The 16,896-nt window shown below is 41.9% G+C and overlaps 3 protein-coding genes across 4 annotated transcripts; 1 reads left to right on the forward strand and 2 right to left on the reverse strand.

Moving 5' to 3' along the window:
- The first annotated feature begins 154 nt into the window (after nt 1-154).
- On the forward strand, nt 155-2,621 carry LOC108044141. The gene is made up of 5 exons (XM_017123029.2): nt 155-293; nt 383-556; nt 877-1,245; nt 1,339-1,607; nt 1,971-2,621. The coding sequence occupies exons 1-5, from the start codon at nt 260-262 to the stop codon at nt 2,238-2,240; spliced, it is 1,116 nt and encodes a 371-aa protein (XP_016978518.1). The 5' UTR covers nt 155-259; the 3' UTR covers nt 2,241-2,621.
- LOC108044139 (glutamate dehydrogenase, mitochondrial) lies at nt 2,611-10,233 on the reverse strand. Of its 2 annotated transcripts, XM_017123025.2 has the most exons (6): nt 9,710-10,233; nt 5,028-5,462; nt 4,642-4,961; nt 4,148-4,352; nt 3,716-3,754; nt 2,611-3,308 (listed from the first exon to the last, which is right to left on the reverse strand). In XM_017123025.2, the coding sequence occupies exons 1-6, from the start codon at nt 10,125-10,127 to the stop codon at nt 3,037-3,039; spliced, it is 1,689 nt and encodes a 562-aa protein (XP_016978514.1). In that variant the 5' UTR covers nt 10,128-10,233; the 3' UTR covers nt 2,611-3,036. The 2 variants fall into 2 exon arrangements, with proteins under 2 accessions (XP_016978514.1, XP_016978515.1); XM_017123026.2 differs by lacking the exon at nt 3,716-3,754.
- Nucleotides 10,234-10,999: 766 nt separating this feature from the next.
- LOC108044140 (putative fatty acyl-CoA reductase CG5065) lies at nt 11,000-16,884 on the reverse strand. The gene is made up of 6 exons (XM_017123027.2): nt 16,800-16,884; nt 14,687-14,922; nt 12,943-13,337; nt 12,387-12,496; nt 11,870-12,320; nt 11,000-11,478 (listed from the first exon to the last, which is right to left on the reverse strand). Exons 2-6 carry the CDS (start codon nt 14,906-14,908, stop codon nt 11,061-11,063), a joined length of 1,596 nt encoding a protein of 531 aa, XP_016978516.1. The 5' UTR covers nt 14,909-14,922; nt 16,800-16,884; the 3' UTR covers nt 11,000-11,060.
- Between the last annotated feature and the right edge of the window lie 12 nt (nt 16,885-16,896).

A 16,896-nucleotide genomic window follows, 5' to 3' on the forward strand; every position in this document is an offset into this window, starting at 1 on the left:
CTTTTAACTTAGAGGTGTTACATGTAAAATATAATAATCGTGTTTTGCTTATCAAAACAGCCAAATACGTTTAAATCCAAGCGCTTCAGTATGACCAGTAGTGGGTATGTTTGGCGCACTTAATTTTGGTATTTCGGTAGTCGTGCCCTTCGGTCACACTAACAAAACACCAGCCAAACAAAAACGAAACGACCGCCAGCAAATATATCTCTCAACTTGACTCACTTCCCATTCCCGTTGATTGTGTCGCGCCTGCAGCATGTCTGAGAAGCCGACTGTTCTGATTTTGGGTGGTAAGTACCGCTAAGTAGCGCAGCCTCCACTCGCGACCACATCCCCATTCCGCTTATCACTAAATGCATCGTTTTTGCGTGCCCCGCAGGCTGCGGCTTCATCGGACGCAACTTGGCCACTTATCTGCTGGACAATGAACTGGCGCAGGAAATACGGCTGGCCGATAAGACCCCTCCCCAAATGGCCTGGCTGAACGAGGAGCAGGAGCGAGTCTTTGATAGCGATCGGGTGGAGTTCTGCAGCGCCAACCTTATAAACGCCGGTAGGTAATCACATTAGGGTGGTTCGCTCTGTGGGAGTGGACAAAATGTGGTGAAATCATAGGTCCACTAAAACCCTTTCTTGGAACTAGATCTAGTCGAAGGTAAAAAAAATCGCCTTGAAGTTTAATTTGAATACTTCTTTTATCACAGAATCTAAAGGAATTCCTTAGAAACGAATCTAAAGATATTCCCTAAAAACAGCATATCCTGTAAGAAATATTTAGAATAAACGATCACCTCACTAACTGTTCCCGAAACGAACCACCCTAATGCAGTTGCACCTAAACTGGTTTTGAAACCCACCTCTTTGTGTTTACAGCCTCTTGCAAGGCGGCCTTTGCGCCACACCCCACGACCGGAAGGGCCTGGGACATCGTCATCAACTGTGCGGCCGAGACGCGCGCCAACCAGGATGATGCCGTCTACAAGGAGGGCATCCTGAAGCTGAGCCTGAACTGCGCCAATGAGGCGGCTGCCCAGCGGGTAAGGCGCTATGTGGAACTAAGCTCCGGATGTGTGAACAGCAGCGAGAAGACGCCACTGAAGGAGGACTGCAAGCTGGACCCCTGGACGGGCGTGGCCCGGCAGAAACTGAAGGTGGAGAAGGAGCTGGCCAACATCGACGATCTCAGCTACACGGTCGTCCGCTTGCCCGTGGTCTATGGCATTGGCGATAAGCGCTATTTGAGTGAGTCTCTCCCTTCGCTAATGCCCAATAATTGTTGTAATTGACAAACGGTGGCCAAACCCGGCCCCACCACCCATTGCCTCCCGTTCACAGTGCCTCGCATTATAATCGCTGCCATTTACAAATACCTCAACGAGACAATGAAGCTGCTGTGGAACGATGCCATGCGTCTGAATACAGTGCACGTATCGGATGTATGCGCTGCCGTTTGGCAACTGGCTCAGAGTCCCAAGACTGCCGGTCACATCTACAATATCGTCGATGATTCAGCGTCGACGCAGGGCAGCATTAGTAATCTGTTGGTGGATATTTTCGACATTAATGTGGACTATTTCGGATTGGTCATGTCGAATTTGGCAAAAGTAAGTAGCACAAAGAAACATTTGACATTTTTGAGATATCTGGTTGTGATTTGCATAAGCTTTACGTAATTTTATTAATTCCCAAGAAGATTAACCAGTTTTAAGCAAAGGGTATTCATCGAAAACATTTGTGGAATGATGATTTCTTGTCCAAACTGATTGCTGTAAAAATTTCAATTCACTATATGAACAGAACTAGTAACCCAGCTTCAATAGTAAACATCTACAAAAATTTATTTAAGTAGCCTATTAAATTAATTTTGAGCGTAGCCTATTATTTTATTAAATATGTAATTAGATCATTACCATAAGCCTCATTACATGTAAGCTATAGTTTATTAATCATTCATCACTTGCTTTCAGCTTTATCCCACGGACACCGTTGGGGAAATCAACGACAAGCACATGGCACCCTGGGCCGAGATTTGCCAGCGCAATGGCATTGACAACACCCCGCTGACTCCGTACCTCGATGAGGAGCAGCTCCAGCACAAGCATCTCTACTTGGACAACACGAAACTGAAAGACTTTGGCTACGTGCTGCAGCATCCGAAACTCAATCGTGAGCTGCTCATGGAGATGGTGAACGACTACGTGAAGCAGCAATTGTTTCCCAAATCTTTGGTTCTTTGATTCGCCATTCCTACCGAAAGATTGCACCACGTTGACATGCACTCAAATCCGGATACATTTATACCCTGTAGTTAGTAAGCCAAAAGTTTTATTATTGAAATTGGCATGAGTTTATTAACGATTATGACTCCTCTTCCATTCTGTATACTGACTCCGATACTCCCACATGTACGCTGTGCTGTATCTCAGCTCTTTTTCCCACAAAAGTGTACTTATAGTATTATAGAACCCATATATTTTTGATACATTCCAATCGATCCAACGATGTATACGTTTTTACGTACGAGTAATTATATCATTGAGACTTAAATTTGTATTCCATTGTGATTAGCTAAGTGGCCAACTCCAGTTGACAATTAAAACGCACTTGTTTAGAGTTTAGTTTTGTGTATATTTGATTATTTTAATGTTACGGCAACGGAGCGATCGTACGATAAACGTGACTTGACGGGTACGAGACGTTGCGATACATAATTGAAAATGCAATTGCTTCACTTTGACGCTCATTAACTTAAAATTACAGAAAATCAACAATAATAAGCTCGCAACTTGTTCAACTTAATACGAAACACGGGCGAAAGTTGGCTTTTGTTTTGCTTGGTTTTGTTTGTTAAAAGGAGTAATTCCGGCCAGCTCCAATTGCCGTAGATATAAATTACGATTCTTGCATATCAGTTTTGTGACATTTTCATCTAAGACGGCGGTGCATGGAGCAATAGCAATAGTTATGCTCTTGAGTTCGATTGCTTAATAAACTAGTTAAGAGTCTGGGGGCTAATCAGCACACTCAGCGGGCTTAGAAGGCCAGGCCGGCATCGCGGTATGTGGTGAAGATCTTCTCGATGGAGTTGACGTAGGCAGCGGTTCTGAGGTCCAGGCCCAGGTTGTACTTCATGGCCGTCTTCATGATGGCGCGGGCGGAGCGCTCCATGGTGTAGTCCAGGCCGGAGTGTACGATGTCCTTCTCGGAGGCGCCGGAGATGCGCTTCTGGAACGACTCGGAGGGGGTCACGGGGATGCGACCGCCGACGCGGCCGAAACGGCGCTCCAATGACTCTTGCACGGATTCTGCAGTAAGACAGCGAGTGGGGATACAAAGAGGAATAAAGCAATTAGTTGAGAGTGCCACATGCTCTTGGGGAAACATTTATGACAAGATTTAAAGCCAGGGAACAACTACAGATAATGGATTAGAAGAAGTTTCGAATACACGTTTTAAACACTGGATTTGATGGTTGCAAATATTAGTGTGATTATGGGATAGAAATGATTTTTGAATGCTTGAGGATTATGCAGATAACAAATAAAAGAGGTACAGGTAAAACTAACTACAGAAAGGTTTACAGAACAAAAACAAGTAAAATTTACATGAGGTAAAAATGTGTTTTAAATAGGACGTGTTAACATAAAGAATCTTTTTATTGGGTTTAAGGATGGATAGGTGGAAACGAAAAGAATTAATAAGTTGAATGTACCGTCATTAATGATTCTTTCAATTGACTGTTGGACTGAGGCTACATTGTTGATAGAGAAACGGAAAAAGAAGAAGAATAAACAACGAATTACTTAGATGATAGTTCAAAATTAAATTACGATCTTAGAGACTCTTGGTGGTGGTTTGATTTTTGGTGTTGGTGGATAGGATCGAAAGTAAAGTAAGGAGAAACGAAATTTTGAAGAAGGAGAACCAAGTTTAATTCAAAACCAATCTGGGAAGAGCAAGTGCTGACAGAGCAAGCGCTATTCTGTACGGGTTTGGTATTTCATAAATTATAGCATAAGTAATCCATAAACCGATCAATGATATGGTATGATCAATGAGCCAAAATAGATAGATAGATAGAGAGATGAGGAGCAAAGTGCTTCAAGAGCTTATTGTTTCAAAGAGTAATAGTGATATAACTTACCGAGCAGATGGTAGTTGGACTCGCGCTCATACTTGAAAGTCAGACGACCGTACGAGACGTGGTTCAGGTTCTTCAGCCACTCGAAGAAGGAGACGGTGACACCACCGGCGTTGATGTACAGATCGGGGATAACCAGGATGTTGCGATCGATCAGGATCTTGTCGGCAGCGGGGGTGGTGGGGCCGTTGGCAGCCTCGGCAATGATCTGAAATAAATTAAAATCAATTATGTATACAAATTTAAGGAAATATGTCTAAATTTAAATAGTGTCGATTTGTTAAACCTAGGGATCTAGGGATCTTGTTTTAAATTAATGCTTCAATTGTCAGGATTCACTTTCCTACAAATATTTTATGTCTACTGTAGTAAAAAACTTAATGAAAGAAGAAATTTCACATTTTTAAAAATAACCACTTCAAATTTAAATATTATTTTACAGAAGGTCCGAAACTCGTTTGATTGTTATGAAATAATCACTTATTCTATATGTATACCTTAGCTTGGATTCGGTTGGCATTCTCGCTGGTGATGACCTTCTCGACGGCAGCCGGAATGAAGATGTCGCACTTCTCGAACATGAGGTTCTCACCCTCGTAGGGCTTGGCGTTCTGGTAGCCCACAATGGTGCCGTGTTCGTTCTTGTAGTCCTCCAGCAGCTTGGGGTCGATGCCCTCCGGGTTGAACAGAGTGCCGTCGTGCTCGATGACACCGATGCAGGTGGCGCCGGCGCGGGTCAGGTAGCGGGTGGTGTGCAGGCCCACGTTGCCGAAGCCCTGGACGATGAAGGTCTTGCCGCCCCAGCCGGGAGTGGTGCCTAGAAATGAAAACATAACCTTTTAGATACGCCTATAATCATTATAAATCCGTACAAGACACCCACCGATCTGGCTCATGTAGTTGGCCTCGTTGATGAAGTTCTCCAGGCCGTGGAAGACACCGCGACCGGTGGCCGAGACGCGTCCGTGGATGCCGCCCTGGTTGATGGGCTTGCCAGTGACACAGGCATGGGCATTGATGTCCAGGTGGCCGATGGTCTTGGCATAGGTATCGGCAATCCAGGACATCTCGCGCTCGCCAGTTCCCATGTCGGGGGCTGGCACATCGACACCGGGTCCGATGAAGCCCTTCTTGGCCAACTCCAGCGTGAAGCGGCGCGTGATCTTCTCCAGCTCGTGCTCGGAGTACTCCTTGGGGTTGATCTTCAGACCGGCCTTGGCACCACCGAATGGCACATCCACGCAGGCGCACTTGAAGGTCATCAGGGCGGACAGGGCTTTGACCTCATCGCGTGACACATCCAACGAGAAGCGGATACCTGCAAAGGGAAAACAATTGCATAAGAACATTACGTATACGACAGGTGTACTCAGAACATGGCGACCTTGATGCAGCTTTCATTTTTGGCCTAAATCCAACAGACAGATCCAAAAATAGCCGGCAAACTACACGAATTCCACACGGAAAGCAAAAGTTTTTCTCGTCTCGATGATACAATTTAACATTTCTTGGCTGGCTTTTTTAAGCACGTGCCCTAAAGAAAATCATTGCATCTGGCAGTCTTGGGGAAACCTTTCGCTGATGGCGCAACAGTCTCAAGAACAGAAACCATAAAACCCCTTGGCTCTTATCTTTATTTGCTTGGCACATTTAATTTTGATATCTTTAAGAAAGCACCGATTAGATAAGCCAGAATTTCCTGCTTGTAATTCGAATTTAATAAGCGTGTTAAACTGTAAAAACTTGAAAGAGCAAAGTGCTTGCTTTTATGGATCGATAAATGGTACTTTATTGGCTTGACCAAGTTCCATTTAATGGCCTCTATACATAAGTATGTAGAGCTAGCTGAATTAATGACTTCCCCATTTGAACCGCGCGACGAGCCCCCAAAAAACAAGACTATAAAATCCAAAATTAGCTTAGTTCTTTGGACTAAATTCTATGCGGTGTTGCCATGCTGATAATGACCATGAATCAAGCGAACTTTAGGTTTCTCCAAAACAAAAGAAACAAAATCATGATTCGCTCTTCGCACTCGAAATCAGCTTTTGCCATTATCAGCTGTGTGAATTCGTTGGGGCCCGGCAACTGGAACTTATAAACAAAAATACGATGAGTAAACAAATTTGCAAATTACAAATCATTATGTACTGACTGGAACTTATTTATGTATCATGGTTTTTGAAGGGTCAGTCTGGACTTTTGGTACTTTTCCATGTCTCGACTAGCAGAGAGTAACGTGCTCTTATACTTGTAAACAATTTAAAAATAGAATTCAAGAGTCTGGCTGAATTCCTAATCTTTGCAGACAAACCATCTTTCCTACTGTTTATTTTTGTAAGATTTAAGAGAAACACATAAAGTAATATGTTTATATCTACAGTATTGCATCTATTGTATGATATGGAAGTCTAACGCGTAGCTGTCATATTGATATAACCATTGTTTAGGTTGAAAATTAAACATTTCTGTTTGTATTTCATAGTCAGTAGACCCTTACTTTCTGGTATTCTCTTTGGCTTTCTGCTGAGTGAGTTAAGTCTACATATCGAATCGAATCGCGAGTCGAGCTGAGAATGGTGCTGACTGTACCGACAGTAATATCCACAGCCCTCTCTATTTTCGACGAAGCCTCATTCTTCGCCTTTCTTTTCGCTTATGTATGTTTACCATAAAAACAAAAAACAGCAACGGCAGAAATTTAAAATGCCAAAAGACCAGCGGCAACCGGCTTTATCAGGCAACTTGTTTTCGTTTTTTTTTGTCAAAAAGTAGGTATGTATTTGAAAAACAATAAATACAAAAAATGAATCTATTATTGAACCGACAGCTAGCCTTGCCTAGCTGGTAGGGACATATGTATGCTTATACAATCGGTGCGATAAACCAAGGCATTTGGGGGCTCGATCGTGTGTGGCTGTGTGTGCCATATAACCACGTCCACATATATGTATCTCCCATTGGCAACAGGCGGGATCTTTCGGATAGACCAGAGACCGGTTGCCTCGGCCGGTCAGCTGACCAGAACTCAGTGCCATATGATTAAAACGCTGAGTGCAAAATCTACGCGGGCGTGGGCTACCTTCTCCGAAATCTTTTTGTTTCGGGGCCTTGGGGGCTGCCAAGATCTCTATGTTGGATAAGATACGGGACCAAAGATAGGGCCGGAAGTGACACATATATCTCGTATATATAAGCACCCCCAGCAGTGTTAGCGACAAGAAAAACATGCCATTTCGATTTCGATTCATTCGTGATCAACTACTTAGCTATGAACTAGATTTTGGGAGGGTTTGTTTGTTTGTCAGGGGGCAAGTCCTCACCCACTTATGTGAAACACGATTAACACCGATTTGCATACGACATTTCGAGTGCAACTCTCGAGGGGAGTAAATAAAATCGAAACTCGTTTGTCAATAAGATAACTGACAAGTACTTGTGGGAAATGCTATTTACTTTAACTAATGTGTGCAATGTGCATGTGAGCACATACTTGCTGTACACATAGTGCTGATAGGGCGGCTTTACATTATCAGTCTTGTTGAACTGCTCACAAGTTTTTTTATAAGAGTTCCATTCAGTGTTTTTGTTTGACTGCATCACTTGTAGTTGTTTGGTAATTACAGGGCAGACCCCTTAATTGTCTAGACTCTAGACAATTTAGATCAGTTCATCGACATGTGTAAAAAGTGCCATAGACCAGATCAAATCAGTTTTGAATGGACCCCCATACGTCGAAATTCTCGTCGAAAAGCACATTGGTACAGAATATGACGCATTCGTCATGTTCACCCTGTTTTTTGTTCAACTTTTTTTTGGCACAACGTGACTATCACGTGAACCCTGAGCAAATTGAAACCAGTTTTTCAAACACACACACAAAACAACATTCAGCAGACGCGGGAATAAAATGAAACGAAACTCACAAGCCGGCTTTTAAAAGGCAATTTCGCCGAAATTCGAGACCGGACTCGATGGACGCAGAACATATTAAACAATTAACAGCTAAATGGCAGATGCCTCATCAGGAATTAGCATTAATTAGAGCACGGCCAGCCCAAAATGGTTGCCATTAAACACTGTCCATTGATCTAGTACTAAGTAAATAAACAAACTAGCAACTTTTAGCACCTCTGACTGAAATAGCAGAACCATATTTAAATGAATCATTAACGAGACATAAGGTGGATTCGCTTGGTAACAGCCTGCTTACAATATTTTGTACCCAAACCAGACCACATGATCGATCTGGAATCGAAAACAAGATCATAAAGTGCTAAGAAGCGTGGCAATAATCGTAAACAACAAATTGTAGGGGCATAGAATTTTCGGCTGTTTTTGTTTTCTATTTTTGCGCATAGCCAAGGTCAGATAAGAGCCCCTTGTCGAGTATTTTTCACTATTTTTTTGGCATTTGATAAGCGCTGAACTGATTCTAAAATTAATTATGCGAGACAAAAAACAAGCACAGAACTCGGAACAAACAATTTGCATGGCCTGACAACAAGAGGGTTTTTTTTTTTGGGGGTGTGGGGGGCGTACTTATGTAGTTATTTTTTACCCAGCACTTGACACACTGTGCAGTCGACGCTGCGTTCTCATTTCAATTAGAAAGCAAAACAAAAAGACCAAGCAAAAGTTCATTAAAAATAGCACCCAGCCAAAGGAAAAACAAACACCAGAGGGAGAGAGCAAACATCGAAAGAATCGAAATACATTTTGCCAGCTCGAAAATAATAAAATGTGCGAAAAACAGGGGGGCAGAAAATTCACCGTACATCTGTTTTTGACTGGTGGCACACTTGAAGGGTTTGCAAATCTAATGAAAAAACACGTGTACAAACGTCTGAGCCTTATGCAATTTGGTCTAAAAACCCTAAAAAAAAGGGGGCGGGGTGGTGTCGGCTAAAACGTAAACAAAACAGGCGGCAGAACATGCGCAGAGCCAGGGAAAAGGGGGCATTATGGCTCATACAGAGTTACATAACTCGAAAAAGGCAAGACATAATGCCAGAAATGCCTTAGGAAAAATCGATTTTGCAGCCAGCAACAATTGCGGTTATAGGGGGTCCTAATCTAACATATTTTGGCTTTAAATATGCAAATAGATTCTCTTTATTTAATTGCGGTTTATATGGGAAATTAAATATCTTTAAAAACACCACTTAATTTGCTTTAAATGTTGAGTAAAGGGAGTGCACTGGTAATATTATGTGGTAATATTCGTGCCTATATTATTTGTATTAGGTCATACAAAAGACCTATGTACTTCTTGTGTTAAAAATAGGTCGTTATGAAGGGAACTTTCTAAAGAACTTTTGCTTGTTAATATTCTTTGCTCTCCTGTTTTCTTTATAATGTAAGCCTTTAAAATTCATACATTCCCTGCCTTCTTTGTGGGTACTTATTTCTTTTGGCGAAGCAACTCCCATACCATTGAAAACCTTTTACGGAAATAAGCATTAAGAGTTGGGAACTCCTTCGCCAATCTACGACTTCAAAAAATGAGAGACCGTACGGGACTTCCCCAGCGGGTTTTGGGTAATAAATCTTGGGTTAACTTGCCTCCCTTGGTGGGCGTCTTGTGGGTGCTGTGCTGGGCGCGGTAGCCGGTGATCATCTCGTAGTTGCCGGCATCGCGGCGCAGGGGGAAGGCGATCTCGATGATGTGGTCGCAGGGCTGCATCAGCATGAGGATGCCCTTCACCTTCTGCTTCTTCTCGTCGCGGGTCAGCTTGCCCTTCATGTCGTCGACGAGGGACTCCTCGGCGATTTGGCAGCCGCGGTGGAAGAAGTACTCGACCATGTCGAAGAAGCGGGGATCCTTGGCGGTGGGCACATCCTTAAGGCGGTCGGGGATCTGGTGCTCGGTGGCGTAGCCACGGGAGGAGTGCATCACGGCCGTGGGCAGGGCCTTGGCCAGCGTGGTCAGCTCATTCTGGCGCAGGGCACCCTGGCGGGCCAGACTCTTCAGGTGATACATGCTGCTGCTGGGTTGGATTAGGTTCCTCCTGTTCTTTGCTTTCTGCTCTGCTCTACACTGCTGTTGGCTCCGCTCAACAACCGCTCGCTTTTCGACGCCGCTCCAAACTGACCGAGGAACTTGTGTAGATATATATATATATATTCTCTTGAAACTGAACGATGTTAGCTTTTTACTCGCCATTTCGTTCACTCAACCGGCAGAGCTTTCGGCTCTCTCGGGAGCTCCAAAAGCTCTGCGAGTGCCCCCTTGGAACGCCTGGTGGTGGGTATATTCGTTGCCAGGGCGAGATTAGTGGCTATGTGTTATCGGTTTCACGTTCACGTTTTTCTTTGACGCTAAGATTAAGCTATGATTTATTATTGTGGGCAGAGTGTCGATTTCAGTTGGGGATATGATGTGCTGAATTTTGGTATAAACACTTTCAATAACAACACAAAATTAGAAAATATATATATTAATTTTAAACAGCAAACAAATTTGGAAAAATCTAATAACCTGTAGTACTAGTCATCTTGATTTCATCGATAAGACATCAACCTTTTAGTCATCAGAGTTACGTATGATAAATTTAAAATAATGATGTCCTACGAAAAGTCTTCACCATTATTTGTTTATATACAAATCTGTGATCCTCTATAGAATCACTAATTAAAATATTTTATTCAAATAAAAACAAAACGGACGGCCATACCACATTTGAATCTACAGATATCTTAATTTATTTTGGCTATAGCTAGGCCCTCTAGTGTTGATTAAGCCAACGAACAGAGCTTTAACTCTGTACTATCCAATGTAGGTTATAAGCTCAAGTTAAGTTCCCAAGCGGAACCAGTTTACAACCCCAAATTTAAATAAAAACGAAATATGTGTTGACTTAAAAACAAACAAAATCTTGCGGACTATATTTGAAACTCTTAATTATAAAAGAACTTATGCGTGTATGGTGCTGTTTCGCTCGTGGTAAATGTTGCTGAGTGAGGATCGGATGAAGGCATCGCCCCTCTCCACAAGGCCATCCAAGTGGGTCCACAGGAACCAGAAGGTCAGGGACCAGAACAGCACCTTGCTGACCCAGTCAAGGATGTACAGGCGACGCAGGACCTTGCGGGCCTGGGGCAGAGTATCCTCGCTTTCGCCCAGGATGTAGGTGCGCATGCCCACGATGTAGTTGCTGATGTACGTCTCCCAGTTCACCTGGCCCACCGAGGTGTCGAAGAGGTCCTGGTCGAGGGCGTTCAGTTGGCTACTCATCTCCTGGAACCGCTCGTTTCGGAACTCCCACTCTTTCGTTGTGTAGTACTGCAGCAGTTTCAGACCCATAGATACTTTGCGTTGAACGTTCACTAAGCTGGAAGAATATAAATAGTGGTTATTAAAGACATCTTATAACTCATACAGAAAATACAAAAATATTATAATAATTTAGATACCGACTGTTTACTTTTTAAAAATACATTTCATATAAACGTTTTTGATGATCTATTATTTTCATCATCTATAATTTCTTGGTGTTTAGATATTTTTATGCATTTTGACAATGTATAATTTTCATTAAAATGTATTTCTAGTTAAATAATAAGTCTGTTCTATTTATAGACAAATTTAGATTGACTAAGACATTTTCGTCTACCTAAAAAAGGTTCTTTCAAGTTTTTCTACAAAAAATAATACAAATGTGTCTGCACTTTAAAACTGGTAAAATCAGCTATGATTAATAACTTAGCAATGTTTAAACTTACAAGGGCTTCTGGCCGAAGATGAGCAGCCAAAAGTCGATGAAGTAGGCGGGCAGATAGTGGAAGAAGATGACGCAGAAGAGGTGGTGGTAGTAGTTCTTCTTGATGGACCCACCCGGATACCAGAGCGCGAAGCTGAGGGGCGTTTCGTAGAAGAAGCGGCGACCCGTCTCGATGCTGTCGCCCCAGGACATGAGGGCCTTGCTGGAAATGCACAGGTTGCAGAACTCCACGCCCGTCTGGCGGTCTCCCTTCTCCTGGCTGGCCTTGCCGCGCTGATAGCCGCACAGGATCATCCCGTTGATGGCCTTGTCCACGGGAATAACCGTGGAGGCGTAGTCCGGGTTGCAGTGCATCGATCGGATAACTCCGCGGGCGGCGCCGATCATGAGGCCAGTGGGTCCGTTGACGCCCTCAATCCAGCCGGGCAATGGCTCGTGAATGGCCGCCGTCACTGCAACGGGTTTAATAAAGCAATTAGCTAGGAGGTACTGATATATATGGGCACTCCAATACCCACCAATCGAGGGTCTTGTGATGATTATGGGCAGCTTATTGTTGTATCTGCAAATTAAATCTTCAGACAGCGCCTTGCTGTAAGCGTACGTGTTCGGCAAGCCGTTTAACAATCTGGAAATAAGTCAACGAAACTAGTTATTGGGTGCCAGGGTATAAAGGAGTCTAAAAACAATGGTTAAATCATTATTAACCTTTGTTTGCAAATAATAATTGGAAAGAAAACGACTGAAAATGTTTCATATTTACTTTATGAACAATAAAATGTAAGAAAATAATATTATTGTAACATTAAGCTTTAGTTTTTTTTTAAAATTGTTATGCTTAGGCATTTAAGATAAAGAAAGTAGTTTATAAGAAACTTATATCAGTTGTTGTTTTAACACTGCTATCTATTACAATTACTAGAGGACCTATTTGAGAAGAAGTACTTAAAGCAAATTAGAAATTATTTCAGCCTATACGAAAGAGTTTTTGATTAACTAAATTATTGTTATTGGCTTTCAAATGTATCTAATTGATTTTGTTTACCAAGATATTGGTAAGAAAGCAAAACCTACTTGGGTGTGATCTCCGCGAGGGCTGCGTCGTCCATCGTGTCCACCATCTCCATGATGGAGTAGGGGTTCTGTGGGGCCGGGTAGGCGCGCTCCTCCAGGACGCTCTCGTTGCACTGGCAGTAGGATGTGGACACGTGCACCAGCGCCTGCAAGTGGCTCATCTTCTCCGCCAGACGGAGGACCTTCAGGGTGCCGACCACGTTCATCATGACCATGGGACGCAGCGGCTGGTCGAAGCGCACATTGGCCGCACAGTGGAACACCACCTCGACGTTGGAGGCGAGTGTGTTGGTGTCATTGGCGTTCAGGCCAAGGTCCGGCTCCAGCAGGTCGCCCTTTACCACGCGCACCTTGTCCACGATGCCGGGATTCTTCTCCAGCAGCTTGCTAAAGATCTGAATGCAAAATAAGAGGCGGTCGGTCATTAGTTAAGTGTCATGGCGTTGGAATTGCAATTCGGATCCGATGTCTGCTGCTGCTGTTGTTTTCTGTTTGCTGTTTGGCTAGAATCGCCTAATGGGCCATGTCGCTGGTTTTAGCGCCGGCTTAACGTCCAACAATTAAGAGTCATTGTAATTTTTGGATTTTTTCAACCAATAATGATCACCTTGACTTATAAACGCCGTGGATGTGTTTGAGTGGGTCGCTTTGTCGGGCCCACCATACCAACGGATTTCTGTGTCTTTGAGCAGTGCGATAATTTGGTAATTTGCGGGAGTCTCACTGGAGGTTTTCCCTCCGACGGAGGGCAAACGGAATATTAGTTCAGGTGCGGTGGCACCAGTTATGGCATGTAATTATATAGAATTTATATCTGACTTCACGTGCGAATGCGTTGCGATTAGGAGTTGTCAGGCGGCCTGAAGTGGAAATTATGGCTATCGTCTGGTGGGCAAGGTCGGCATTTGTAATTGCTTTGGATTTTGTAAGACTTTTATTGACGTTTGTCTGACTCCAAATAGAGAGTCTTAATCTATGACTCAGTCAGACATCACACATTATTTTTGGCAACAGTATAAAACAAGACATTATCTAACATGCTTTAAAGTTCTAAGTAGTTTGTCAATTTGAGAGAATTGCTTGTTATAAATATTTTCAAAAATAACTAATAAATAAATGAAGATGAAGATCAGAATACATATATATTATTTCTAGTCAATCCTAAGGTGTAAAATCTTTGACCACTGAAGTCCCAGATAAGCTCCAACTATAATCAGCTGACGAAATACAATAAGTAATATTAGTTGGCTAACTGTAGAATTAAGCAATATCCACTGGTTTCTAAAATTGATTGAGGGAATTATGAAATAAAGTTGAGTCAAACCGCACACACTCGATGTGATTCATCCCTACTGTCATTTATAATGATATTCTTAGTGGTTTCCCTAAATTTCCAGCTTAGTTTGTTTAATTTGAGACGTGTAGCAATTATTACATTTTTAAAATTTCTCAGAAATGTATTGCCTTACAAAATTCCGAATCCCCACACATTAGATTTAATAAGCAACATGACACTTTAAAGTTTCCATAGATATTTTATGCATTGCGTTGCTGTTCGTATTGCCATCAAGTATACGTCACGTGGTACAGCGGAGAGTGGCTCTCTAAGTAAACGCTTATTAAGCTGCTTAAAGCTCGAGGGCTTGGCTTAATTTACGAGCCATAAATTATCTAATTTACAGCATTTAATAATGGAATGTTTTGATTTCCGGTAAGTAAATGATAGGTGATTGGATTGACTTACCACACACTTGAAGTACTGCTCCTTGCGAACGCTGGGATCGACACCTTTTTTGGTGCGTATCAATAGATAGATGACATTAAGATCTCCGCAGCTACGTAGTAGTTTCTCCACCAGAACCTTGCCCATAAATCCGGTGGCGCCGGTAATCAGAATCGTTTTGTTGGCATAGAACTTGGCAATATCGGACTCGCCGCATTCGGCATCACTTTTCAGTATGTCCATGGTTAAGCAGCTATCTACAATCGGAAATAAAGAGTTTATTGTATTCAAATATATATATTTACTGACACGATTTCCAATGCTTTAATTGGATTATCATTATTTATGACATCCAAAATTTTTAACATTAGAATATTTGATCTTGACAATAATTAATTTTTATGGATTTTTTAAAATGTATTTCTTAAGTTTCTACACATTCTGAGATTATAGCCAAAAATACTAAAGGGTATTGGCATTTTAAACGCTTTAATTTAAATAGAAGTTTGAGCAAAGGAAGTGACAAAGAGGTGGTTTACAGCCATTTATTTCAAGTTCGAGTTGTTGGCCGTTTGTTTGTCTAACCTACTCCGGCCAAGATTCTTGTTCAATGTCAGCAGCGGATACTGATGAAATACGATCATGCAGAGACAACTACGGTGTTGACCAACTGCGTGTAATTGCCGTGGCCAATTGGGACTTTCGGGGTCCGTTCCCCGAAAGCCTCCGAATTGCCGCTTCCCATCACACCTCGCACATCATCTGTTTATGTTGGTAAATAGCGACAAGTTTAAAGACCTGTTAGCGGCCACCGCTTGTTTGTTTATCACGTTTGGAAAGTGTCCGTCCCGCAGTGGGTTAATGCTTGGTCCATTGCTTTATTTTCAGTTTTTATTTTTATGTTTTTACTTTTTAGTGTCTGCATTACGGTCTTGGGCAACCCAAGTGCGGGTGGAAGTCCAAACAATTAGCCAACTGTGTACTGCTTCGTGCAGGGCTAAACTTTAGCGTTTTTTATGAGTTACAAACCTCTGCATTTCACTCTCGGTTTATGGCCGCACTAATTCATATTTTATTTAAAAAGCTAAGCACTCATCTAATATGGAATAGTGTTACAACATTTTAAATCTATCGTTTAAAAAGCATAAACAGAAAAAAGTGGTATTTTGTTAAGAAAATATTTTTCTTTCCTTAGAAAAGAAAATATAAGTTTAATTGAATACACTATAAGCTTTTCAATGTTCTTTTCAATATTTAGCAACTGCCCACTATGTATATTGATTGATTGCAAAATTATAAAATACAGCACTTGTTAATTCTGAAAATTATTCAATCGCCATTGTTCATGTTTTCTAGAAGCTTACAAATCATTTTATAAGGTGCATTTATATTATAATTATTGTTTTGCTTTGCAATCTTTTCCTTCGCTTTAAATTATTTAAGTAAATTATCCAAAACAAAATCGTTAAGTCTTGAATATATGGTCCCCAGCAAAACAACACACATTTTTCTAAAACTTAAAAAAACAACTTAAGAACAAATAGGTTCAAAGGTTTTTAAAGCATTTAAGCTTAAAACTTTTAAAATAGTTTGTTAACTAAAATTTACAAATTTGTATTTTTTACAAAATGGTTAAAGTCTTGGGAAATAATTTAACTAAGTATTCATTATTTTGCAATCGCTTTGAGTTATTCATGATCCAAATAATAAATGTTTCCTCTGTCGTCCATTCCTTTTCTGCGCGTTTCCTTTCGCGAGCCAAACAAAAGACTTAAGACACAAACTCGAATGCATTTGCTCTTTGCCATTCTGACTGCATTTATTTCCATTGAATTTCAATCCCATTGTTAACTCTGCTCTGGTCTTATTTTTTTCCTGAACTAACACACACTGAACACAACATTTCACGCCTCCTTTTTGCCGGACGGACGGATTCACGTAACTCGGATCACGCAAATTATGACATTCGCACACTTTTCGCTGACAATTGTCGGGTTGACTTTTATTTTCTTTAAGGCTTTTCGTGTCAATTTTAAGGGCAAACACACACGGAGCCAAAGTTCATGGGGGGATTAGGATGGCCCCCCGCTTATTGGGCCAAGTTATTAGCACCTCGATTTTATCTAAAACTCACTTCTCAGGCGTTGACGACGACGGTGACTGGCGAATCTTTGAGTGATGTTTTTGCGGTCTCGAATTGAATCGGTTGAAAACTCAGCGGCAACTGAATT

The sequence above is a fragment of the Drosophila rhopaloa genome, unplaced genomic scaffold (genome assembly GCF_018152115.1).
Source record: "Drosophila rhopaloa isolate 14029-0021.01 unplaced genomic scaffold, ASM1815211v1 contig_178, whole genome shotgun sequence".
Lineage (NCBI taxonomy): Eukaryota > Metazoa > Arthropoda > Insecta > Diptera > Drosophilidae > Drosophila > Drosophila rhopaloa.